The sequence below is a fragment of the Choloepus didactylus genome, chromosome 15 (assembly GCF_015220235.1).
Source record: "Choloepus didactylus isolate mChoDid1 chromosome 15, mChoDid1.pri, whole genome shotgun sequence".
Taxonomy (NCBI): domain Eukaryota; kingdom Metazoa; phylum Chordata; class Mammalia; order Pilosa; family Megalonychidae; genus Choloepus; species Choloepus didactylus.
The window spans coordinates 45,909,662-45,934,939 of NC_051321.1; the positions used below are offsets into that span (position 1 = coordinate 45,909,662).

General features: G+C 42.1%; 2 protein-coding genes across 2 annotated transcripts; both read left to right on the forward strand.

The window, feature by feature from the left end:
• Positions 1–3,145: 3,145 nt before the first annotated feature.
• Positions 3,146–4,587, forward strand: LOC119509905 (non-histone chromosomal protein HMG-17-like). The gene is made up of 3 exons (XM_037803896.1): positions 3,146–3,298; positions 4,157–4,190; positions 4,469–4,587. Exons 1-3 carry the CDS (start codon positions 3,146–3,148, stop codon positions 4,585–4,587), a joined length of 306 nt encoding a protein of 101 aa, XP_037659824.1.
• A 2,951-nt stretch (positions 4,588–7,538) lies between these two features.
• On the forward strand, positions 7,539–18,925 carry LOC119509906 (slit homolog 3 protein-like). The gene is made up of 2 exons (XM_037803897.1): positions 7,539–7,621; positions 18,472–18,925. Exons 1-2 carry the CDS (start codon positions 7,539–7,541, stop codon positions 18,851–18,853), a joined length of 465 nt encoding a protein of 154 aa, XP_037659825.1. The 3' UTR covers positions 18,854–18,925.
• Positions 18,926–25,278: the final 6,353 nt, after the last annotated feature.

Consider the following 25,278-nt stretch of genomic DNA (forward strand, 5'->3'; position numbering starts at 1 on the left):
GTGCATATTCCTGTGTGTTTTTTTTTTAAAGGGTGAAGTATAAACTCACATTATGTCCAATCTTTTGGGAAACGTGTCCAACTGTGGTTTGTGCCTGTTTCATACTTGCTTTATTTTATTTGGCAGCAAAATGAAGATCGTGTTTCGAATAAAAGCCCAATTCTGTCCTTTATACATTTCATTAGGCATTATACGCCATTCCTGTCCTTCTTTTCAATTGTCACGCCCAGGCAAGCTTTGCAGATTCCTTTTGTGGGAATATTTTTGTTCATTTCTACATTGATGGTTTCTCATAGCTACAAAATAAATCTGACATTTGACGTTGGGTTGGAGGATCTGGGGAAGATAAAAGTCCCTTAGCAGCTCATTGTTTATATTAATGAATTGATAAAATTGCTTTTTCTTGATACTGTTTAGAAAAAACTTCTGGGAAACCTAAGACTGAAATATGCTCCTCGAAAGGACAGGAAGGAAGGCGCATGGAGGGAGTGTGGAGCTGGGAATAGGAGCCTAGACTCTGCCCCTCACAAGCTGTGTGTCCGTAGGGGTCTCAGTCTCCGCTTAGTAGTCAAACGGGGATGATACTCTCAAGCTCAAAGCTTCTTTAAGGACTTAAAAAAGTACTTTCATAATTTTATAACATGCTCCTTGTGATAGGTTCAAGCTGTATGTACCCCAGAAAAGTATGTTCTTAAAGCTAATCCACTCCTGTGGGTGTGAACCCAGTGTAAGCAGATCTTTTGGTGAGTAGGATCTTAACCGAAGTTAAGATGTGACCCACCCCATTCAGGGTGGGTCTTAATCTTCTTAGTGTAGTCCTTTATAAGAGAATGAAATTCAGACACACAGAGAGAAAGCCACAGAAGCAAGAAGCTGAAAGCAATGAAACCCAGAAGAGAAGGGAGAGACCAGCAGATGCCACCATGTGCCTTGCCATGTGACAGAGGGGTCCAGGATCGCCAGCAGCCGGTCTTCAGGAAGAAAGCATCCTGTTGATGATACCTTGATTTGGACATTTTCATGGCTTCAAAACTGTAAGCCTGTAAGCTAATAAATTCCCATAGTTAAAGCCAACGCATGTTATGGTATCTGCTTTTGGCAGCTTAGCAAACTAAAAACACTTCTCAAAGTGAAAGACCCTAGTTAAAAGAATGAAAATGCCTCTTGAGTTCACGCAGCAGATTAGAGTACCCTTCCTTGCATGTCCCTCCAACAGATTCTGGTGGCTTCAGAGGCAGACAGATCCAGGCACCTGGTACTAATTCTGCCCTGCTCAGTTCCCCACTGTCTTTTGGATGGATCCTGACACGTCCCATCTCCTCCACCATATCCACCTCCTGGCTGCTTCTTCATCAGCCCCTCCAAAGCTGTGGGTGCTCACCTCTGATGGTCATTTAAAAACTAACATACATTAGCACCTATTGTTCTTTGGGCATTTGTGCTAGGCTGTGATTTTACAATAAGAATAAAAACAACAACATCAATGACAATATGCCAGGTGGTCTTTTAAGCACTTAAATCAATAATCTCATTTGATGTGCACAACAAACCCCTGAAGTATATACGATTATTATTCCCCTGTTTTATAAATTAAGGACTGAGGCAGGGAGAACATAGACAACTTGTCAGAGGTTAAACAGAATCAGGCTGTGAATGCAAAAGATGAATAGAACCTTCTCCCTACCTCAAAGAGTCTTACATCCACCAGGGGGTCTGTACATCACATCCCACTAACCATAGCATAGAATGGCATAGCCCAGTCTAGTGCTGTGGGCTGAGGGAACTCTGATGTGGGCTTGATTATTTCTGCCTGTTTCTACTGGGAGGGCATCACAGAGAAGTTCACAGGTGGCTTGGACCTTAGGCATAAAGCCAGGCTGACCAGACCTCCCTTGTCACCATCCTGCTGGGACCCATCCACCCAGGATTTCGGTTGTGATTCCTGCCAAGTTTTCAGTAGCCACATAGGCCCAGGTGTCAGTGGATTGAAGAGGAAAAAAAAAATTATTTTACCAAGCTCAGTTGATAGGTAAAATACTTAGTGCTTGATAGTGCTTGATAACAATATAGACTATCTATCAGCTAGCTTTCCAAACCCACCCTGTACTCGCCTCAGGCAGCTCATAAAAGCTGAGACCCTGGAGATCATCTAGTTCAAGGATAGTAAATGGATTTCATTTCATGTGCCAACTCCAATCCACTGAGGGTGGCTGCTGAAACAATGGGTTTAGAAGGATGCTGAGGCTGTCAGGGATCCAAAGAAAAAGTGCCATGGTTGATTAGTGATGTCTGACACAGGCCCAGAAGTGGGGGATGATGACGCACGTGCAACATGTATACGAGGCCAAACTTCATCCAACATACTTGTTTTATAGAGGAGGCAAAGAGACTCCGAAATGGAAGGTCTCATGCCCCCAAATCACTTAGTGGGTTAATGGCAGAGTCCCCTGGTTTCCAGTGCTCTTCCCATAATACCTCAACTCCTGTTAGGTGATAATTGGTGCTCACAGGATCAGCAGCAGAAACCAGCAAGAAAATTACATTATGTTTAGAACGGTTTTTGTGTTAAGTGTATTTCATTCTAATTCCTTGAAAGCTGCTGATCCATGTAACATAACTCTATTCATCAGAATATCTGATTATTCAGAGCATTCCCTGACTTGGCGGGGTAACAGCAAATAACTCTCCCCCAGGCAAGTAACCATCTATTCCAAGCAAGAGGAAACAAGACAGGTCAAGGTCTCCATAGTTTTTTAAAGGACCAGTGACAAACGTTTAAGTAGTGACACTGTTTGCTGATTTGACCTGGACTTGCCAGTAAAACATAGCTCAAAATAAAAGGCTTGTGAAGAAACAATGGCTCTCTAAACAGCAAGCTCTCTTACATGATACCTTGGTGGCGAGAGTTCATCCTCTCTAAGCATTACTTAAGTATGAACCAATCAAGATATGAGCCCTGAGGGACAAGGAGGAATGCACAGGTAGAGGGGAGGAAAGGAGGCAAACCGAGCGGGGAACTGTGCATTCAGAGGTTGGGTGGTAAGAACAAGTGGAGGAAGAGGCAAGAACGATCCTGGGACCCACCAAAGCCCGCACGCCGCTGCATCCCCACCTCCAGCATCTACGTCCCACTGCCGCTGCCACCATGCCCGAGAGAAAGGCAGAAGGGGATGCTAAAGAAGATGAAGCCAAGGTAAAAGACGAACCACCAAGAAGTTCTGCAAGGTTATCTGCTAAACCTGCTCCTCCAAAGCCAGAACCCAAGCCTAAAAAGGCCCCTGCAAAAAAAGGAAAGAAGGTACCTGTGTTAGTTAGGGTTCTCTAGGGAAACAGAACCAACAAGCGATAATTTGTAAATATAAGATTTTATAAAAGTATCTGTTTTAGTTTGCTAATGCTGCCAGAATGCAAAACACCAGAGATGGATTGGCTTTTATTAAAGGGGGTTTATTTAGTTACACAGTTACAGTCTTAAGGCCATAAAGTGTCCAAGTTAACACATCAGCAATCGGGTACCTTCACTGGAGGATGGCCAGTGGTGTCCAGAAAACCTGTTAGCTGGGAAGGCATGTGGCTGGTGTCTGCTCCAAAGTTCTGGGTTCAAAATGGCTTTCTCCCAGGATGTTCCTCTCTTGGCTGCAGTTCCTCAAAAATGTCACTCTCAGTTGCTCTTGGGGCGTTTGTCCTTTCTTAGCTTCTCCGAAGCAAAAGTCTGCTTTCAACGGCTGTCTTCAAACTATTTCTCATCTGCAACTACTCTCTCAGCTTCTGTGCATTCTTCAAAGTGTCCCTCTTGGCTGTAGCAAGCTTGCTCCTTCTGTCTGAGCTTATATAGTGCTCCAGTAATTTAATTCAGACCTACCCTGAATGGGTGGGGCAACACTTCCATGGAAATTATCCAACCAGAGGTCTTGTCCACAGTTGATTGAATCACATCTCCATGGAAACACCCAAAGGATTCCAAAATGTAATCAACACTAATATGTCTGCCCACACAAGACTGCATTAAAGATAATGGCATTTGGGGGGACAGAATACATCAAACTGGCACAGAATCTCATGCAACTGTGGGGATGCATGAGTCCGAATTCCGTAGGGCAGGATGCATGAGTCTAACTTCTGTAGGGCAGACAGCAAACTGGCAACTCCAATGAAGGTGTTCAATGAATTTCTCAGGAGATGCTTCGCTGGTTGGCTGAAGAAGTGAAGATCCTCTCTCTCTTTCTCCCTTAAAAGTCTTCAACTGATGGGATTAAATCCAGCTGATTGAATTCTCTCATTGTGGAAGACATACCCTTCATTGATGTAATCAGTCACAGGTGCAGTCAGTTGACTGATGATTTAATAAACCAGCCTTCTGGTTTATTGACCAGCCACAAAACTCCTTGCAGTAACAGTTAACCAGTGCTTGCTTGCTACCTGGACGTCATCACCTGGCCAACTTGACACACGAACCTAACCATCGCAGTACCCAAAGGGAAAAAGGGGAAAGCTGATACTGGCAAGCATGGGAATAACCCTGCAGAAAATGGAGATGCCCAAACAGAGCAGGCACAGAAAGCTGGAGGTGCTGGAGATGCCAAGTGAAGTGTGTGCATTTTTGATAACTGTGTACTTCTGGTGACTGTACAGTCTGAAATACTGTTTTTATTGTTTTATATAAATGCAGAATTTTGTTTCACTTTTTCTTAAGCTGTGTTGTTTGCACCCAGAACACTTCATTGTTGTTTTTTGGGGAAGGGGCAAATGTCACTAACAGGATATCTCTGCAACTGGATTGAAATGGGAGAAAACACCTTTCCCCTCTAAGTTTGAGAGACTTTCTCTTTATTCCCAGAAGATGGGATCCCCTGACATTGACACACATTAGCCACCTTGGCACAAATGCCTTACAGTATGGAAAAACTAAAATTCCTTTTATGTCCTCATGTCCTCTTCTCCTTCTCAGCCTTCAGCACAGACTTGACTCCCTTAAACCTGTTGGGGCCTAACCCAAAAGAATTGGTTACCAGAATGTCAGGCAATCTCAACCTTCCAGTGATGCCCCTGAGATGGCATCTCGCAAAAGAGCAGCGAGTCCTTGTTTAGGTTGTGGATCTTCAAACTGATAATTTGGCCATTTTCATTTTATTTCCTGAAAGTCAGGGTCAGCTTGGGAAAAGTTGCCAAACAGCATGCTAAATGTGAAATTCAACTCTCACTCTAAACTTTCAGAGCATCAAATGAAGACTTCACTGGGTTTTATAGTCGCTTTCTGATTTGGGTAGTCCATTGAAGAAGGGAGTTTGAAAGCTGTATACTGTTAACGATTGTGTGCCCATGTCCTGCCTGAAATACCATGATTGTTTATGAAAATTATCTTTAATAAAGCTGGATACAGTTTGGCTTGGGGGAAAAAAAAAGAATGAGTGGAGCCCGTTGGTGGAATGTGAGGTCAGCACTGTTAGAACATGGAGACTCAGGAGCAGTTGAGAAGCAAACGAAGCTTAGTAAAGAGCCCAGACTTTGCAGTCAGAAGGACCTATCTCCATCTGAAGGATCTCCATCTGAATCCTAACAACGCGATGCGCATAACTCACTGGGAATCCAGACACGTCCCCCACCTCTTGGGGACTTAGTTTACTCATCATAAAACAGAGACAATGATACCTATCTTTCAGGATGGTATAAATACTGAGTAGGATAATTATGTAAAACACACATAGATAGTGCCTGGCATTTAGTTGGTGCTAGCAAATGGTTAAGTCACGTAATTAATTTGCTAGCTTATTATGTTTTGTAGTAAAAATAATTCTGGATCAGGAAAAAGCAGCCCTTAGTTCTGGTCCAAGCTCTGCCACAAACATGCACTGGGACCTTGGGCCCTCTTCCCCACAGGAAGCCTTAAGTAAATATTTGAGGAATGAATGAATGAATGAGAAAATCCAAGTAGGATATTACATAAATATTCCTGACCCCAGTTTTTTCATCTATCTAAGAAAGAGAAGTTCTCATATCCCTCATAATCACAATGTTCTTTTGCCATCCGTCCTTCACACAGCTGAAAGTATCCACCGAGGCAAGCACTGTCCTGGGCATGAGACCTTGAGCTCGGCACTTCCTGGGCTAAACACATACCTGAAGACTTGACCCTGCCCACCCAGAGATCCCATATGCTTTCCTCCTTCTTGGAGCCAACTCCAAATGGAAAGCCAAATTAAAATCAAAATGAGGGAGAGCAGCAGATGAAAGTGAGACCTAGGGATACATCTCAGCCTCGGCACAGTCATTTGAACTACTTACTATTGCCAGCACGGTCCTCTTATGGGCTTTCAGGCCCCTCACCTGTGAATCAGGGGCTGTCAATTCAAGGGCTTATGTTCCTTTGCCGCCATGAAAGTCAGGATGCTCCATTCACCCTTGGCACTGCCCTGCAGGGTTCAGGGGGGGCACCAACTTGTTCAGTGGGAGGGGACTGGCAGGGAGTGGTTTGCCAAGTCATCAGGGCACCAGCTCAGCTCAGAGACTGCTTCACATTCCCTATCTCCCTGGGCCGGGACAGAGATTTCCCTGAAGAGTCTGTTCAGGCTCCAGAAGGGGCAAAAGAGCTCAGGCACTGGCAGGGAGACAGTGACATTCATACAGTGAGAGTTCAAAAGGAAATAGCACAAGCTGGAAGTAATTGATGGGTCTTAATGCTTCAAATATGCCTGCTTTTGTTTATTTTTTTAATCTCAACAAGTCACAGACACTGAATGGTAAATCAGATTTGTGTCTTTTCTCCCCATTTGGTACTCTACTTTAAGAAGAGCTTTTATAAAGCTTTAAAGATAAAACTTCAGAAGACCCCAGCTCTGTGCCCAGGGGGCAGGGAAAACAGCCATTGACTGGAGGAAGGGATGGCAAAGGCTGGCTGATCAGCCCTCCTCCACATGAGGCAGCAACCAATAAGCAGAATAAGGTAGGAACCAGGCAGATAAGTTTGCTGGCAGCTGATAAAAAGCAAGGAGTCATGAGACCAGAGAAGCAAGGGGGAGGGTGTAATTAATGTGAGCCTCAACATGAAATTACTATAGGTGTCTAAGCAAAGGATGGACATTAGGAAAATTGTGCTGATGAAAGATGTTTCTAGTATCTTTTTTTCTTTTTTCTTTTTTTTTTTTTGCCACAGATTAAAGCCAAGTAGTAATAGGGCAACTTGACCTCTTGGTACATCAAATTCACACTTGGAAATGGCAAGGCCAAGGAGTAGGTTGTAATTTTATTAATCTACATTTTACTCAAATAACAAGAATGGTTTTCAAACAATCCAATACCACTTCGTTATGTTTTCATTTATTCAATAAATCATTGTTAAATACCTATGATGTGTTCATCCCTCTGGGAGATAAAAAGAGAAGAAGAAATTGATAGTCTCATAAACATAAGTGTATAGAAAATGTGCTAAAAAGAAAAGACAGGAGGACACAATCAATTGCCCAGGTGGTGGTACAGATACTGTACAATATAAGCGATCCGGTGAAGAATTCCCTGAGAGCCGGGTGGTCTGGAATGGACACATGGGTGGGATGCGAGGGCTGGTGCAAAGGGAGCTTTCCAGGCTGGAGGGAGAGATTGGCAAAGATTCCGAGGGAGGCAAGAGGTGAGCGTTTGAAAGACACTGGGGAAGGGACAATGGTCTGACTCTGGTGGAGCTATTCAAACATTCTGGAAGGAAAGAGGAATCTTTATTGCCTTTTGAGACAGAGCTCACCACTTTAAATGGTACTTGAGGAAGGAAAGGTTAGTTGGGGGCTACACCCACGACAGAGAACGGGAGGCTGGGTCAGGCATAGCCTTTGGTAACACCAGTTCCTACTGGCCCTTTTGAAGAACCAGGACCCACGCAGCTGTGCAAGTTGTCCGAAGAGAAAATTGGACACCAGGCCTCCAAATACCCGCCCGTGCCAGGAAATGCTGAACATTTCTGGTGCTTAAGAGGAGCCTGGAGAATAGAACAAAACCCCAGGAAAGTGTGCTTTCCATCTGCAGCCCACATCCCCGGCAGCCCGCCCACCATTGTGGAAAGGGGGGATTAATGAGCTGCAGACAATCCAAGGCCATCCAAGAAAAAATGTCTGGGGTTCTGCGACCCCTCTCTAACCTCATATGCCATACTCAGCTTATATGTTGATAGGCACAGAGCAGGTTGCTTGGGCCAGCACCCGCTTCCGGATGGATGAGGTGCTGCCTTCAGTCCAGGCTGGGGCTGGGCCACAGGGTCCCAGCACCCATTCCAGGTGGCTCCAGTGAGGCCCAGAAGCCCAGTGCTCTGGCACTAATCATACAGCAGGAAACCAGAAAATGGGTATCTCTTTCTTTTCTTTCTCCTTTTTTTTTTTATTTGAAGGAAACAGGGTTTTTCTTTAATATCAAACTGAATTAAATTTCTGAGTTTAGAAAAGCCGTTAAGTATTTTTATCTGTTCTATAAGTGCTCTACTCACAGATCTTCTCCACAACTTGGGTTTCTCTTTCTGGCAGAGATCCTCTGTTTTATTTTCCTGGATGACCAGTAATTTATTGTATTATCTAGTAATGTGTACCCAGGATTCCCTGCTCTAAGCCAAAGGTTTCTTGGTTTTCTGTATCAAATAACACTCCTATAATAAGGATCACTTTCTACCATTGGGAAGACAAAATGTTTCTTTGGGTTTTTGTTATCTTTCTTTTTTTCCCCAAGATGTGGAAACAAAAGCCATGGAGCACTTTAATATTTTTACCAACTGGTAAAAAAAAAACAACAAAAAAAGTGACTTCTGCAAATCCATATGCTTCCAGAAGACCTCTAATTAACTCAGCTCCACCCCCGTCACTCCTGTTCCTGACTGTCCCATATTGTTTGGCATCATTTGCCTCTTTGTCCTTGTTTTCCAGTCACCAGTAACAGTGGGTGTTATCTCTCAGTGTCACATCTTGAGAGTGCCGCCCAGCAGGGTGTAACACAATGCTGGGCTTAGAAGCATTTGAAAAGCCTTGTTTAATAAGTCACCCCAAATGGATGTTTGAAAAGAAATCTGATTTTCCTCAGGCCCGATGCTGCTCTCTCCCACTCCCTCCCCCTTGGGACACCCTCTCTCGTCTTAATCACCATAACCTCCAGGCCACACATCACCAGGATGTCCAGAGCCTTTCTCATTACCCTAAGCAACGCAGCAGCCCACATAATATACCTCTCTTTTCCTGCTTCCCAACAACAATGAGTATCCAGGGATCACAGGATTCCAGAGTTGGATTTATTTTCTGGTGGAGAAAGTGAGTTCTAGAAAAAATATGGTAGACTTGGGTTTTTTGTTTGGTTGGTTTGTCTTTTGCTCCTCCTCTTCCTGACTTTCCTTTCGAAAACAATTTTCTCCACATTTCTAGCATTTAAGATTCTGGAGGAGTTCATTCTATACTCCAGAGCAAGACACATGGCCTAGGCCTGGCCAGTTCTCTTCCCAGGTTTCAGTAATTGATTCAGGATGTGAACATGTGACTGAAGTCAAACCAATGAGCATTATCCTTGGGATTTTTGCTAGAACTATTGGGAAAGAGATGTTTTCTTTCTGCTGGATTTGAAAGTAGATAGTCAGTGTGAAGCTTCTGGTGGCCATATTGTCACCATAAGGGGAGAAACTTCTTGAGGACAAAGCCAACAGAAATAAGCTGAGATGAAAATGGAGAGACACAGATTCCTGAAGACATTATTTGAGCCTCTAGATACGGTTGTGCCTGAAGCAAAACAATGCCTGCACTTGTCAATTATGTTAGCAAAAAAATTCTCTTTCTTGCTTAAGGCAGTTGGAGCACATGCTACTCTCCTCGAAGAGCCTTTCCAGACTGATGCCTTGGGACTTTGAGTCTACTGTTAACTAAGAGTTCCCTCTTCTTACTGATGTGCCAAAGTCCAAGGATGGGTTAATTCATCTCTGCTTTCTCCACTGACTAGGACACAGTATAGAAACACATAGTGTTTTATGAACTCCACAATCATATCCAATTCATTTTAATCAATCCAATCTTTTCCTTCACAAACCTGACAAAGGTAATAAAAAAATAGCAAAAACATATAGATGGTTTCCTGTGCAAGGACTGATAACTAATGAAAGGTCTAAATGTGAGCAGCAGGAACACAGGATTTATCTGATGCACAAAACTGATGCCCAGTTAGTCAGGGCCATCATGGGCATAACACTATATACAATCCAAGCAGAGATGCTCTCCACAGCTGGTCAATCAGGGCCAAGGAAAAGGACTTACCAAGGCTACTTCTGCTCCATAGACCTAAAGGCTAAGTCTGTAAACTAACAGAGCCTAAAAAAAAAAAACACTTAGGAGCTTTAAATTTAGTCCTGGATTCAAATCCCAAGGTTTCTAACTTACTAGCTAAATGAAATCTCAGAGGAGTTTTAGCCTTGGTTTCCTCACACAGAAATGGAAATCATAGTATTATCTCATAGGATTGTTGAGGAAATTTAATGAAATTATAAATCTGAGTAGTTAATCTAGTTACCAGCATTCAATAATTGGCGGCCATTTTTAATATCATTAGTGGGTGGTAGGAGTCTGATCACTCCTATTTAAAAGGTGTGAGTGTATGGTATAACTGGAATTTTATGCTTACAAGACAACATTAGGAGTAATTACCTTCAATAGAACTTGGTGTCCTCTTAGCCCGACATGTCAGCATTGGGAAAGCGAAGGAGTGAGAGAAAGACGTATTAGTCAATTTTGTTGGGTCCAATATAAAATGCCTTGAATATTTCTCAAACACTGACAAAGATTTTATATACTAATTTCTGCTTACTTTCAATCCAGGCCAAAAAAATCACCTTTAAGATCCCTTTAAGTAATTGAATTATGTAAGATTCATAAAAATATAAAAGTTAATACATTCCATTCATTTTGTTCAGCTTCTACAAATGGCATGCAAAATGACATATTAACTTTTTAGAAGAAGAATGTTGAAAATGCACTCTAAAATACCCTATTTCTAAAATATGGCATACAGTGGAAACTGAAGATAAAACTGGAGATAAAAACAGGAAAAAAAAAAAAAAACAGATGCCACAATAACCAAATCAAAAACACAAAGCCATATCAATGAACGTAAAAGTACTATCACATGAGTATGATTTGGTTCAATCAGTCCCTGGTAACAGTTTTAAATGGCTTTTAGAGGGTAGCATTTCGCTTAAACCCAAACCTGGGTCCTGTGGTGGGTACATGAAAGAGAAAAAGACACCACATTTCACCCTGTGATCTAGGAACAAAGGAAGCTGAGGTGAGTGTCTCTTCTGTTTTGCTGGGATTCAGGCTCTTGCCCTGCCCTGACTCTCAGTCTAATCTCTCCACACCTAGAATGTTCTAAACTAATTAACACACCTCAGTTCAGGGATAGGGAGGTGAAAATGTTCTGGCCAATGATAGTCAAGTTCAGTATTCTGTTGAACATCTTGGGGAAAGAAAGCCACTTTTCCCCCAGGACCTGACAATTAGGAGGATATGGGTTGGAAATGCTGCAGTCAACTTGCTACCATATGGTCCATGAGACTGAAGCCAACCACAGCAGAAGGGAGAGCCAAGAGATGGAGAGAAACTGAGTCCTAGTAATCCCGTTGAGCTCTGAATCCAACTGTGCCCAAACCTGTCCCTGGATTTAGCAGTTTATATAAACCAACAAATTCTCTTTTTGTTTAAGCCAGTTTAGATTAAAATTTTGTTACTTGCAAATTAAAGACACCTAAGTATATAGAGACCCAGTATCTTAAAAACAAACAAAATCAAGAAATGTCTAAGTTTAAAATAGGCATGAACAAATCAGGAAAACGTCTGTGATCAAGTTGGAAGATTAAGGCCCAGTAATAGCCTGTCAAATTTAGAAATTTCTACAAGTTAATCCACAGACTCACAATGCACAATCAGGTAAAACTGATTAAACAAACAAACCTCTGATTTATGCTGTATGGCTACATCTATTCAATTGTTAAATGATTCAAGAGAGAAACTAGAAGTTTCAGAATTCAAGATGGTGATTCTGGCCTGGAAATGGAACAGGGCTTGAGAAGTCTCCTCAGGAAATTAGCTGAGGAGTCAACTGTTATACAACATCGGCCCTGATCAGGAAGAGCAATGGGGTAGCTTGCTAACTGTTAAAACAGGGATGCTCGCAACAACTGCATTATTTAGGGCTTCTGTGACTTCAAATAAGAGGCTTTCCCAAACTCAAGAAGGTGCCTTTAGGGCCAAAAATAAAGGGGTGTGACTCTTCTAGCACACAGCAGAAGGAACTCAGACAAACGAGGGATTGTAGTTTTATGAAATGGGGACTGTACAAAGCAGATGCATTAGGAATTTGGAACCAGCTTAGCACAGAACATTGTTTGTTCAATTCCTGGTAGAAATCCTGCCCCCAAATTATTTTTAATCGTATATGGCAACTTATTTGCCAAAAAAAGAGCTTTGATGCAATGTTAGCATAAAAGTCACTTAAAGCAAGCACAGTTTAGAAGAATCTGGGAACCGAGCTTTCCTCCCAACCGCAGTTAGTCCAGTGCCCATTCCCAGCTGGGTGGGAGTACACCGTGGTGGCAGCTGAAAGGTGCTGATGTAACAGGGACAAACGCCAAAATTTTTCTTTACATCAAGACCACTGCATTAGGACCCTGACATTCTTCTGATTTATGCATTTGGAGTATCTGACACTATTTAGTTCTGCTTTTACTGGGTAAACATCAGGAACTGTTTACAAAACAGGACAGGATTAAACCACCCCAGCGCACATTCCAATATCAAGGCTTGGGTCCTTTGGATAAGATGTTTGCCAACTACAGAAAACCAGTGCTGCACCTGGGAAGCCGAAAGAATCATTCTCCACTTTATTTCCTTCCCATGCCATAAAATGGTTGAGCTGGGTACCGTGTGCTGAGCTGTTCCTATATCAGAAAAATATTTCCAGTACCTTCAATCCTCATTTTATATGGCAAACAGAAGAGGTCTAGCTCTGTGATGAAAAACACAATATCCAAAATGGAATGGGTAGTTCAGTTAAAAGCAGAGAATCAATGCCTAAGAACAGTGCCTAGGACATGACAGGCACTTAATAATTAAATGTTGAGTAAATGAATAAAAGAATGAGCAAATGGATAAGTGAATGAATGAATTACGAGATGGATTGATTGCTTGTGCCATTTAAAGTGAGGCCTGAAAGAGAGCCACCTGAAGATCTTTTGGAAGTAGAGCAATATTACAGTTGCTCAACAGGACAAATATCTATGGATCACCTGCCTTGCCCAAGATGGAGCAGGAAGTACTGAGAGAGAGGGTATAAAGATGTGCCAATATGGTATCTGCTGGCATTGTAAACTGGTTCTCTTGCAGAACTAAGGGAAACAGAGAAAAAAAAATCCTGAAAGCATTCATATAAGTTCTGGAGGTTGGGTCTTCACATAAAGATGACATCAATATGAGTAGAATTTGAATTGATGGATTGACAGGGCAAAGCTTGCCTGGCAGGGGAACATATGATGTGGGTTCAACCATGTGATATATTTGGGACCAGTTCAGCTGTCACAGACAACTAAACATCTTTCATCTGTCCAGTTCTCTTGTCTTCTCGACCACGCCTCTGGTTCACACCATCATCTCTTGTTTGAATCACAGCCTCCTACTTGGGTTTCCTATTTCTATGTCTTGACCCTTCAATCCACTCTCCTAAAAGGCAGCCAGAATAACCTTTTAAAATGCAAGTCTTATCATTTTCCTCCCCTGCTTAAAACCCTACAATGATTTCTCATTGACATAGAAGAAAATCCTAACTCACTAGGCTTTCAAGTCCAGTCGGGTCTGGCCTGTTTTTCCACCCCTCAATCACCATCCTCCCAGTTCCATCCCTACTCTGTTCTGCTCTCCAGCTACACTGAACTTCTTTCAGCCACCCAGTGTGCTATGCTGTGTCTCACCTCTGGGCTTCACACATGCTATTCCATCCACCAAGAAAACTCTTCCCCTGTCTTTCAACTGGTTGACTTGTATTCATAGGTCAGATTTCAGCCTGATATAACTTGGTTCTGAAACTATCCCTTGGACTCAGGGTTTAGGTTACATGTCCCTTCTGTGTTCTCTTGTAGCTGTCTGTGCATCTCTCTCACAGAGCTTATGGTACTGCATGATCATCATTTGTTCAATGTTCCATTTTTCCCACCTGACTGTAATCTCCGTGAGAAGAGGGACCAGGCCTATCCATATCACCAAACTCTTCTCAATACAGAGTACAGTGTCTGACACTTAGAAATCCGATAAAGATTTGTTGAATAAATGAATGAATGGATGGATGGATGCATACATGAATGAATGAATATTGTAAGAATAAGTTGGGAGGGGGTTGAGGATTGTGGTGGGCCTTGAATGATATGTCAAGGATTACGAGTTTTACCTTGAAAGCACTGAAAAATTATTAAACAATTTTCAGTACAAAGTGACACAACAAGGGTTGATGAAATTGATGTTCAAAAGAAGGAACAGATATAACTGATTTCATAGGAAAGGAAGGTTGAAGAAAAAAGAAAGATAAATCAAACATTTCATTTAGCCAAAAAGAAAGAATTTAAAAGAAATCTAGATATGCTTCTTAGAGAGTTTACTACTATCTGAAGACTTTTAAAGATTAGGTTCAACCCTAACATCATTTTAAGAGCCAAACACAAGCCATCCTTCCCCAGTGTGATGTCATAAACATTGATTTATACCCCATACATAGAAAAAGGAGAATAAGAAGCCACATTGAGAATTTGTAAATAACCCTTTTCATGTGGGGTGAGCCACATTTCTTTGATATGGGATGGAGAATGATAAAGATTTACAGTAGAGTAGAGGAAATGAATACTCAAGCTTGGTTCCACTTGAACTGGAGTGCAAGCAAACATAACAGCTGATCCTCAACCTACCTCATCGGTAAGGCTGAACTGATCCTTCTCAGCCAGTTTGAAAAAGAAGAAAAAGTAGAAGAAAAAGAGAATGTTACAGTTGTCTTATTATTATGCACATCGTAAGTGCCACATAGGCGGAGGAGGGACAAAAAAGCCCAGCCAGTTTGCAAATTCTGTAAAGGTCAAAACAGCCCAACCAACTACTATGAGTCTCAGAATATGTTGGCCTGGTTGATCACTGAACCTCATTCTGCATACAGAGTTTCAGAATTAAACACTGTTTGTATAATAATATTAAACTACGACTAACATGACCCACTCTATTAAGATTATTAGAAGAATGGAAAATTGCACAACTGGACATTTTTCTTAGTCTTCAGAGCCTGAGGGTCATAATTTGTGGAGATCACTGTGTTGGCTTGGATATTGATTATTTACTAAGCGTTGACAGCTTCTTCAGCTCTGAACAAGATGGTAAAGAAGTCTGGTCTCTCCCAGGGGAGTAATAATGTAAGTTAGGCAGGCAAAGAATCCAACATAATATAGACAAGGTGTGACTGTAAGGTAATGACAGGGAAATTTTAAAACAAAAATGCCAGAACCTACTGTTCAAGAGAGCTGTTCTGTAAATCTGTCACCTTGGGGCATGGTACAATTAGTTCATAGGGACGTCTATTGCTCAAACATTTTTGGAAGGCCTCTTCAGAATTTGAATGGCATTTCATGTAGTGTAGTGAAACAAGCATAGTCCTTGAATTCTGACTGTACCAATTACCAGCTGCATGACCATAAGCAGGTTTCCTAACCTATCAACTCCTCAGGCCCCTTTTCTTGTAAAATGGAGATAAGATACCACTCTACAGGTTTTTGACGATCGAGATAACACATACAAAGTACCCATCTTAGAGTAAGCTTGCCACCAAAGGCAGCTGTTTTATTAGTGGTGTCAGTTAAGTTCAGATTTAGGTCTGCAGAATAAAATCAGCCTTATTAGGTTAATCATAAAAAATTTTGACCAGCAGCAGAATTACCCAGATTGATCATCCCATCATTCATACAACTTCATCCTCAAAATCAAATTCTAAAGAAAAAAAATTCACATTCTTAAAGATATTCTTTTGAATCCAATGCAGGTTTTTAAAAAGCTAGCAAAAAAAGGCATTCCAAATATGTTTCAGACAGTGGCAGCTGACAGTCTTACTGGAAACTATGGCTTGGCCATCATTGTGATTAATTTACAGTCATCATATCTGTGTTCTGGAGATTTCTTTAACTTTGTTTAAATTACACTGCTGTCTCACCAAGAATTAGAATGGAGGATGTACTCATATAAGCCTATGCTTATCAAGTGTCACTTATCTCAGAGAAGTGCCATTCTCCCATTAAGAAAATATTAATAATGAAAGTAGAGTCTTACTCTTAATTTAATCTGGCCAGAAACAGATTCAAGCTGAGTTACCCCCTTTTCGTAGTTATACAGTTTGCATTTGCAGAAATATCACCAATTTCTATAGATAGACAGCATGTATGCTTCTTTTGATGCAAACAGAAATTCAGGGATGTTCTCCTATCTCAGGTGACAGCTTCCCATCAAAGAAGGCAGAGTTTATATGGAGACAGATGCTCAGTGAAGACTGAGATTACTACAGGGCTAAAATTTTCAAAATGGTGAGGAGATTGCTCTCTAAACAACATTGTAAAACCAGCTCTTTAAAAAGAAAAATAAGGGCGGGGCAAGATGGCGGCATAGAGAGGAGTGGAAGCTAAGTAGTCCCCCTGGAACAACTACAAAAAACCAGAAACAACTAGTAAATAATCCAGAATAACTGCGGGGGGACAAACGAGACCATCCACTCATCATACACCAACCTGAATTGGGAGGAATGCCTGAGAACACAGCATAAAATCTGTAAGTAAAACCTGCAGAACCAAGTCGTTAGACCCCCTCCCCCATAGCCCGAGCTGCAAAGCCTCGTGGTGCCAGAGAGAAGCTCTCTCCCAGAAAGCGAATATAGCTCAGCTGAGCTCCAACTGGGGTTTTAAGTAGCGAGTGTGAACTGCTCACTATAGGTACACATCCCCAAAAAACAGACAGAGGCTTTGGGTGACGACTGACCTGGGAGAGCCGGAGGGTCATCTTGGACTGGGTCTGAAGGGGACTATCTGTTTCTTTTTCAGCTCAGTAGAGAAAACCCCAGTCATTTTCAGTTTCCAGGGCTGTGACTCAGGGAAGGGTGGAGACAGCACAAGCAGAGAGCGAAACCATTGAAATGCTAATGACCTCCACCTGGGAGGTCTGTCTTCTCTAGGAGGAAAGGGGTGGGACCCTTTCCATTCAGAACCAGACCCCAGAGCCTGGGGAACACGGCCATACCTCCTCACACCAGTCAAGAATTACAGGCTAACAGGCATCACCTGCTGGACAGAAAAGCACAGTGACCTGAGGCATCAAAGGGTGGAGCAATTTTCTAAGACACACCCTCAGGGAAACCAGATACTGAATATTTCTTCCCTCTGGGACCTGAGCCTGTTCTGGTCTGGGAAAACCTGATTTGGATAACCAAGGAAACCATGCCTAGACAACAGAAAATTACAACCTACACTAAGAAAAACAAAGTTATGGCCCAGTCAAAGGAACAAACATACACTTCAACTGAGATACAGGAATTTAAACAACTAATGCTAAATCAATTCAAAAAGTTTAGAGAAAATATTGCAAAAGAGATAGAGGCTGTAAAGGAAACACTGGGCATATATATGGCAGAAATCAAAAGTTTAAAAAAACAACTAGTAGAATCTATGGAAATGAAAGGCACAACACAAGAGATGAAAGACACAATGGAAACATACAACAGCAGATCTCAAGAGGCAGAAGAAAACACTCAGGAACTGGAGAACAAAACACCTGAAAGCCTACACGCAAAGGAGCAGATGGAGAAAAGAATGAAAAAATATGAGCAACGTATTTGGGAACTCAAGGATGAAACAAAGTATAAGAATGTATGTATCATCGGTGTCCCAGAAGGAGAAGAGAAGGGAAAGGGGGCAGAAGCAATAATAGAGGAAATAATTAATGAAAATTTCCCATCTCTTATGAAAGACATAAAATTACAGATCCAAGAAGTGTAGCGTACTCCAAACAGAAGAGATATGAATAGGCCTACGCCAAGACACTTAATAATCAGATTATCAAATGTCAAAGACAAAGAGAGAATCCTGAAAGCAGCAAGAGAAAAGCGATCCATTACATACAAAGGAAGCTTCATAAGACTATGTGCGGATCTCTCAGCAGAAACCATGGAGGCAAGAAGGAAGTGGTGTGATATATTTAAGATACTGAAAGAGAAAAACCGCCAACCAAGAATCCTGTATCCAGCAAAGCTGTCCTTCAAATATGAGGGAGAGCTCAAAATATTTTCTGACAAACAGACAGTGAGAGACTTTGTGAATAAGACACCTGTCCTACAGGAAATACTAAAGGGAGCACTACAGGGTGATAGAAGACAGGAGGGCATGGTTTGGAACACAATTTTGGGAGATGGTAGCACAACAATTGTGGAGACAGTGAATGACGGGCAGTTTCACAGTGTAGAACTGGTGATGCTGAACAAATCGCTGAACTTGGTGGTGGATAAAGGAGTCCCGAAGAGCCTGGGGAAGCTTCAGAAGCAGTCAGCAGTGGGCAGCAACAGCCCCCTCTACCTTGGAGGCATCCCCACCTCCACCGGCCTCTCGGCCCTGCGCCAGGGCGCTGACCGGCCGCTGGGCATCTTCCACGGCTGCATCCACAAGGTGCGCATCAACAACGAGCTGCAGGACTTCAAGGCGCTCCCGCCGCAGTCGCTGGGGGTCTCGCCAGGCTGCAAGTCCTGCACTGTCTGCAAGCACGGCCTGTGCCGCTTGGTGGAGAAGGACAGCGTGGTGTGAGAGTGCCACCCGGGCTGGACCGGCCCACTGTGCGACCAGGAGGCCCAGGACCCCTGTCTCAGCCACAGCTGCAACCATGGGAGATGTGTGGCAACCAGGACGTCATACATGTGCAAGTGCACCGAGTGCTATGAAGGGGCCCTGTGTGACCACAAGAATGACTCCACCAACGCCTGCTCAGCCTTCAAGTGTCACCATGGGCAGTGCCGCGTCTCCGATCGTGGGGAACCCTACTGCCTGTGCCAGCCTGGATTCAGTGGGGAGCACTGTGAGCAAGAGAATCCATGCCTGGGGGAGGTGGTCCGAGAGGTGATCCGCTGCCAGAAAGGCTATGCATCATGCGCCACAGCCTCCAAGGTGCCCATAATGGAATGCCATGGGGGCTGTGGTACCCAGTGCTGCCAGCCCACCCGCAGCAAGTGGCGGAAATAGGTCTTCCAGTGCACGGACGGCTCCTCATTCGTGGAAGAGGTGGAGAGACACTTAGAGTGCGGCTGCCACCCGTGTTCCTAAGCCCTGCTGCCCGCCCACCTACGCCTTGCGGACTCCAGCTCGGTGGGGTGGGGACAGCACTGTGGGACCCTCTCGAGATCCGAAGTGCAGGTGAGGAAGAAAACAAAGAAGAGAGTATTAAGTATATTGTAAAATAAACAAAAAATAGAAATTATTTTTATTATGGAAAGTGACTATTTTCATCTTTTATTATATAAATATATCACACTGAGTAAAAAAAAAAAAAGAAAAATAAGGACTTGGGGACTTGAAAGCAGGTTCCACAGGATATGAGTACTTGAAGACTATGGAGACCAGAGAAATCTCCTGAAAGAAAACCGCGGGAATAAATTAGCACCAGAGTAAATAGGGAGTTGTCCCTCTAGGAAAGGTTGTTAGATTCCACTGTAGAGAGATGGGAAACACACTAGAAGTGTTCAGTCACTTGGTGCACTGCTGTTGAGTGGTTGAGACCAAGCTCTGCAAGAACTGGGCTGTGTCAGCCCGCGCAGACACAATGACCCCATCCTTGGATGTGCCTCCATGTCTGCTGAGACAGCTGAGCCATAAATGGAAGCATGAATATAAAAAATGGGGAAGTCCTAATCCTGCTCTGGGTAGCTGGAAGGGTTGTAACTGTTGCCCATACCAGTGCACGGATTCTTGGGCTCACCATACCAAAATCTAGGGAGCCCAAGGAGAATTTTCAGAGGCCCTACTAAATCAAACAGGTATTCTAGAAGCAGCAGCAGGGAACTTGGGACAAGGTGAAGTCAACAGAGTCCCAGGATGGACAGAATCTTCTTCCAAGGACTGATGTCATGTAGGGGAATATTCAGCTCAACTCCAGGTCCTGTGGTTTTAGCCCTCTGGTAGATTACACAAGCTTTATCAATTCCTCACCTCTTTTAATAAAGCATTCCTGTGTTTCAGACCGACCAGTGTTATTTATGGGTTGGAGAGCTGAAATCCCACCTAAGCAGGCCAGTGAACAACAGTCTCAGGGTGTTGCATAAGAGTTTGAGCCAAAAGAAGTGTTTCACCCTCGTAAAGCTCCCCAATTCCCTTTGTCATTGTGATCTCTGACACCAGGCTTACACTCAAAAACCTTATCTAAAGGGAATTTAATCTGGGAAGCAAGGAGAACACTTGAAAAATGAAATGCTTGTAAGAGGCATAGCAAATCTAGGGATTGGAAACTTGTATGCCTGCAAGGCCCAGGCAGGTAAACTAAACAAATGAAGTTGCGCTTATTTAAGATAGCAGTGAACATAAGAGAGACACGCTGTCTAATAAAGGCTGTGGCTCCCCAGCACTGGCTGATGGTGGTCATACAGGAATACAGAACCAGAGTCGCATGATTTTTAGAGAAACCCAGCGTCCAAGAATTTTAATGTATTCTGACCATTTTTAACAACTTTGTTGAGTATAATATAAAATGTTCAATTTGGTAAGTTTTGACATACAAATTCACTCATGATACCATCACCATAATCAAGATAATGAACATACCCATTACTCCCAGATCTGCTTTCTGTAATTACAGATTTGTTTGCATTTTCTAAAATTCTAAATAAATGGAATCATACAGTATGTGCTTTTCTGGGGGGAGGGAAGAGGTCAGGTTTTTTTTTTCCACTCAGCATAATTATTTTGAGGTTCATCCATGTTGTTGTATATATCAATAGCTTATTCCTTTTTATTGCCAAGTGATATCCTATTGTATGACTATGCAACCATTTGCATATCCATTCACCTGTTGATGAGCATTTAGATTGTTTCTACTTTGGGGCTCCAAAATAAAGTTGCTATAACATTTGTGTATACATCTTTGTGTGGGTATATGCTTTTGATTCTCTTGGATAAATATCTAGGAGTGGAAAGGCTGGACAATATTTAACCTTTTAAGAAACTGCCAAACTGTTTTCCAGAGTGGCTGTACCACTTTACATTTCCTCCCAGCAGTGTGTGAGAGTTCCACTTGATCCACAAATTTGCCAGTACTTGGTATGGTCAGTCTTTAATTTTAGCCATTTTGATAATTCTACTGTGCTACCTGGTGGTTTTAATTTGCATTCCCCTAAGAACTAGTTAGATAGAGCATCTTTTCATATTCTTATTTGCCATGTGTATATCCTCTTTGTGAAGGGTCTGTTAAAATTGCTTCCCACTTTTTATTGGATTATTTATTTGAGATTTCTTTGTATAATCTGTACACAAGTCCTTTATCAGATATGTGATTTTTAAATTTTTCTCCCAATCTGTGATTTGTCTTTTCATTCTCCTAACAGTGCCTTTAGAAAAACAGAAGTTCTTAATTTTGTGGAGATACAATTTATCACTTCTTTTTCTTTTACAAACCATGATTTTGATGCTCTACTTAAGAAATCTTTGTCTAACCCAAAGTCATAAAGATTTTCTCCTTTGTTTCCTTCTTGATAATCTCCCATTTGAAAATGCTGGCAAAAATTTTAAATTCTGTGGAAGTTCTAAGAAGGCCAAAGAAAATAAATCTAGCCTGTGAAACACCTGTTATAACCTTTTACTTACAACATGATCCCTCATATCCCTAATTTTATATCACACAGGGCTAACAAGTCCCATGCTTAAGTTTTTCACAACATGACATCTTTCACAGGAAACTCTCCTAAGTCTTATTTGGGTTCATCTCTTCCTTACATAGAAGATCAATGCATTCTTTTTAAAAAAGCATTGGCATATCTCAGTACTTTTATTGAATATTAAGAGAATAAATGGTGGCTTAGTTCTCCTGAATTTGGACTTGCTTGGAGTTCTGGTCAGATGAAAATGACACTCCCTAGCAATATGTCTTAACAACCTACCATATCCGCCAATCACTGCTGAACTTTAATGAGAAAATTGTCGGGCAGAGGAGGGATAAGAGAAAGGGGCAGAGAGAAATCAGACTTTTTTGCTTCAATTTTGCTTTCAGGTGATCAGGGTCAGGGCCAGTTAGGACCCTTTATTCGTCAGTGCTATCTCAGAACTCAAAAGATGATTTCAAAAGCACTTTTCTAATTAAATGCACTTCCTTTAACAAGGGTTCTTCATGAAGAGATGAAATTCCGGCCTTAGGCAGATGTGAAAAACATTTATGTGCAGTCAACAGAGAAGAGTGTTTTTAGCCCACCCCCCAGCCCCACCCCCGGCATTGTTCTGGAAAGCCACACGTGATGCAAGAAATTAGTTGTCTGGTGTCCAAACGCTGGTCACAAGGAGAGTTTTTTAAAATGGAATCAAATACCATGAAAATGCAGGGTGCAGTTCAGAATGTATGATGTGTTCTAAAAAGGCTGAGGTTTAAGAATGTCATTGTGTGGATTGGCAGCCCACAGGTAAGGGACTTCAGCAGAGCCTTTTATTGGGAAAAGCTTTGCGGCACCATCTGAAACCACTGCAGCATTAAGCTTCAGGAACCCAAAAGGAGCAAAGACGATTATTGAGCTCCAGTGCTCTGAAAACACATAAAACTTCTCTTATTTTACAGCTGAGATGCTGGTTTGGATCAACAAGCATAAACTTACCTTAGAGAATCTGCTACTCTGTCGATTATTTCAACAGTGTTTCAAAGCTGTGCTCAGTCCCAGGAAGCAGCATTTTCAGAGAGGTGAAGTTTTCCATTTGCCCTAAAAGAGAAGATAATGTTTGAACCCACTTCATCTCCTCTTCCTGGGCATAGGATGGCTGATCTTTCCTAATGAAGTCAGTCTACGCTATTATGTTTATTTTGAAAATAAATAAGTAAATAAATAAATAAAAGAAATCCAGAGAACCAGCAAGTGTTAAACGTCCTGAAACTTCCAGTGAGCCAAGAGTGAAGTCGTGGCTGCCACTTGAAGCCTCACTTCCTTGATTTTGCACCAGCACCAAACTCTTTGTACTTCTTTCAGCATTTAGTATTAATCCTTGATCAGTTCATCACAATGGAATATGAATCTACGATTCTTGCAATTAATCCAAGTTAGAGCATGTTTGAAATCTAAATAAATACGAATTGAGGCATAATTTTCCCAGCAAATTCCATCACAGCACAGCTTGAACTACCATACGGAACTCATTTATTATCTTAAGGGTTTCCTCTATCGCCCTTACCAGGAGGCTCACCAAACCCAGGAAATTGGGGGATTTTTTTTTTCTTCTGCAGTGTGTGGAGGAATGATAGTCTTCCTAGAGAAAAAAATTTAACTCCACTTTATTTAGTAGAAAACACATTGCCCACCATAGGGTAAGGCAGCCATTCCATTTTAATTTACTTTATAGTAGTCCCAGGTGGAACAAGCATTGGGTTTTATAACCCCGGGTGTGGATAGCACCCTTGTCACTTGCTGTCTAGGTGGCCTTGAGCAAGAGTTCTGACCTCTATGAAACTTGGTGTCCTCACGTACAAATGGGGCTACTGAAATGTAGCTCAGAGGGTCTATGTGAGGATAAAACTGCACTTCACAAGTCCCCAGGAGTCATGGCTACTTAGGCACCTGTTCTCACAGCACTGCCCAGTATATCAGAGCATTCACTTCCATGTTCTCAAATTGCCTTTTAATCGTCGGATGGTGCCCAATATGCCATTGGGCAAGACCACATCTTGCTTGCTCATCTTTGTATTATTTGCCTAACATAGGCCTAGCACAGGGACAGCATTCAATAACTATTTTTGGAAGGAAAGACAGAAGGGAGGGAGGGTGGGGAAGGAGGAGGAGGTTGATTAGAATAGCAAAAAAATTAGTAAAACGATTAAAGGCACAGACTTCGGTGTCAAAATGGGTTTCAAATCCAAACCCTGTTACTCACTAGCTGGGTGATTTGGGGCGAGTTATTCAACTTTCATCTAGAGAAAGAAGATAACAGTACCTACTTCCAAGGTTGTGATGGGGGATATGAGAACATTCTTGCAAAGGGTTTAGCATAGTGCTCTGTGCATAAGGGCTCAGTGATCATTATTGTCATTATTTTTATAGAGTTTATGGGAACCCACTAAAATATGATTGACACTTTGCAAATGTTGGGCTAATAGTTGCCCTGGGCCTTGCTGGATGAAATGAGCATGGCAACCATCCAGGAATTACCTTCTGCTATCACTGGAAATAGATTGTAAATAAACAGTGCTATCCTGGTATCCTGGGACCTCATGCAGGGGAGTATGACTGCCACTGTTACAGCAAATCTGACCTTGTTTGGAGTGTGGAATTTTAACTGATTCAGACAGGCCTGTGAATGGCATTTATCTGTATGTTCAAGGCACAGGGCTACGGGTTCTAGGGCTTTCAGAGATAAACTGAATCCTGCTCTCCAGGACCTCGTGGTTCATAAATCACTGTAAGAAAAGGCAGAATGTGATTACGTGCTCCAGCAAAAGCACAGATCATCTCTAGACCCAGGGGTGTGAGGACCCAAGGGTGCTGATTTGGAAAATGGGCTCTGGGTTAGATCACTGTCTCACTATTTCCTGGCTGGGTGAGTCTTCATTTCCTCACATGAAAAGTCAGTACACTTACAGTACCTGCCTGATGGAATGATTGTGAGCATTAAATGAGATAAGACTTATGGCAGGCTTATCAGAATGCCTAGTAAGTGCTCAATAAATGTTAGCCATTATTCTCATAGCTGTTACTATTATCCAGCTAGTATTATTTTAACTGGATAATAGTAATATTATTGTAGGTATTAACACATGGCATAATACTACTAGTATAATTAGAATGACAATATATATCTATGTAGTACTATAGTTAAAACAATCATAATATTAATTAGTATAAAATTAATAGTATTAGAATACTATTCATAACATGGTAAATACTTCATGGAGAATTTGTCATTTGAGCATTTAGGCTATTAAGTGTCTGAGGGGTATTTTTAAAACAGGTGGTTTCGTCTAATGCTTTTTCAGGTTTCTAGTCAGTTCTAAGTTTTAT

What these genes read in the sequence shown, in the direction of transcription:
- LOC119509905 (XM_037803896.1), top strand. Translation starts at nt 3,146, where the DNA reads ATGCCCGAGAGAAAGGCAGAAGGGGATGCTAAAGAAGATGAAGCCAAG. An exon ending in CTGCAAAAAAAGGAAAGAAG is followed by an intron (nt 3,299 to 4,156) that starts GTACCTGTGTTA and finishes ACTCCAATGAAG; the next exon opens with GTGTTCAATGAATTTCTCAG. An exon ending in TCTCAGGAGATGCTTCGCTG is followed by an intron (nt 4,191 to 4,468) that starts GTTGGCTGAAGA and finishes TAACCATCGCAG; the next exon opens with TACCCAAAGGGAAAAAGGGG.
- LOC119509906 (XM_037803897.1), top strand. Translation starts at nt 7,539, where the DNA reads ATGGGTGGGATGCGAGGGCTGGTGCAAAGGGAGCTTTCCAGGCTGGAG. An exon ending in GATTCCGAGGGAGGCAAGAG is followed by an intron (nt 7,622 to 18,471) that starts GTGAGCGTTTGA and finishes GGGAGATGGTAG; the next exon opens with CACAACAATTGTGGAGACAG.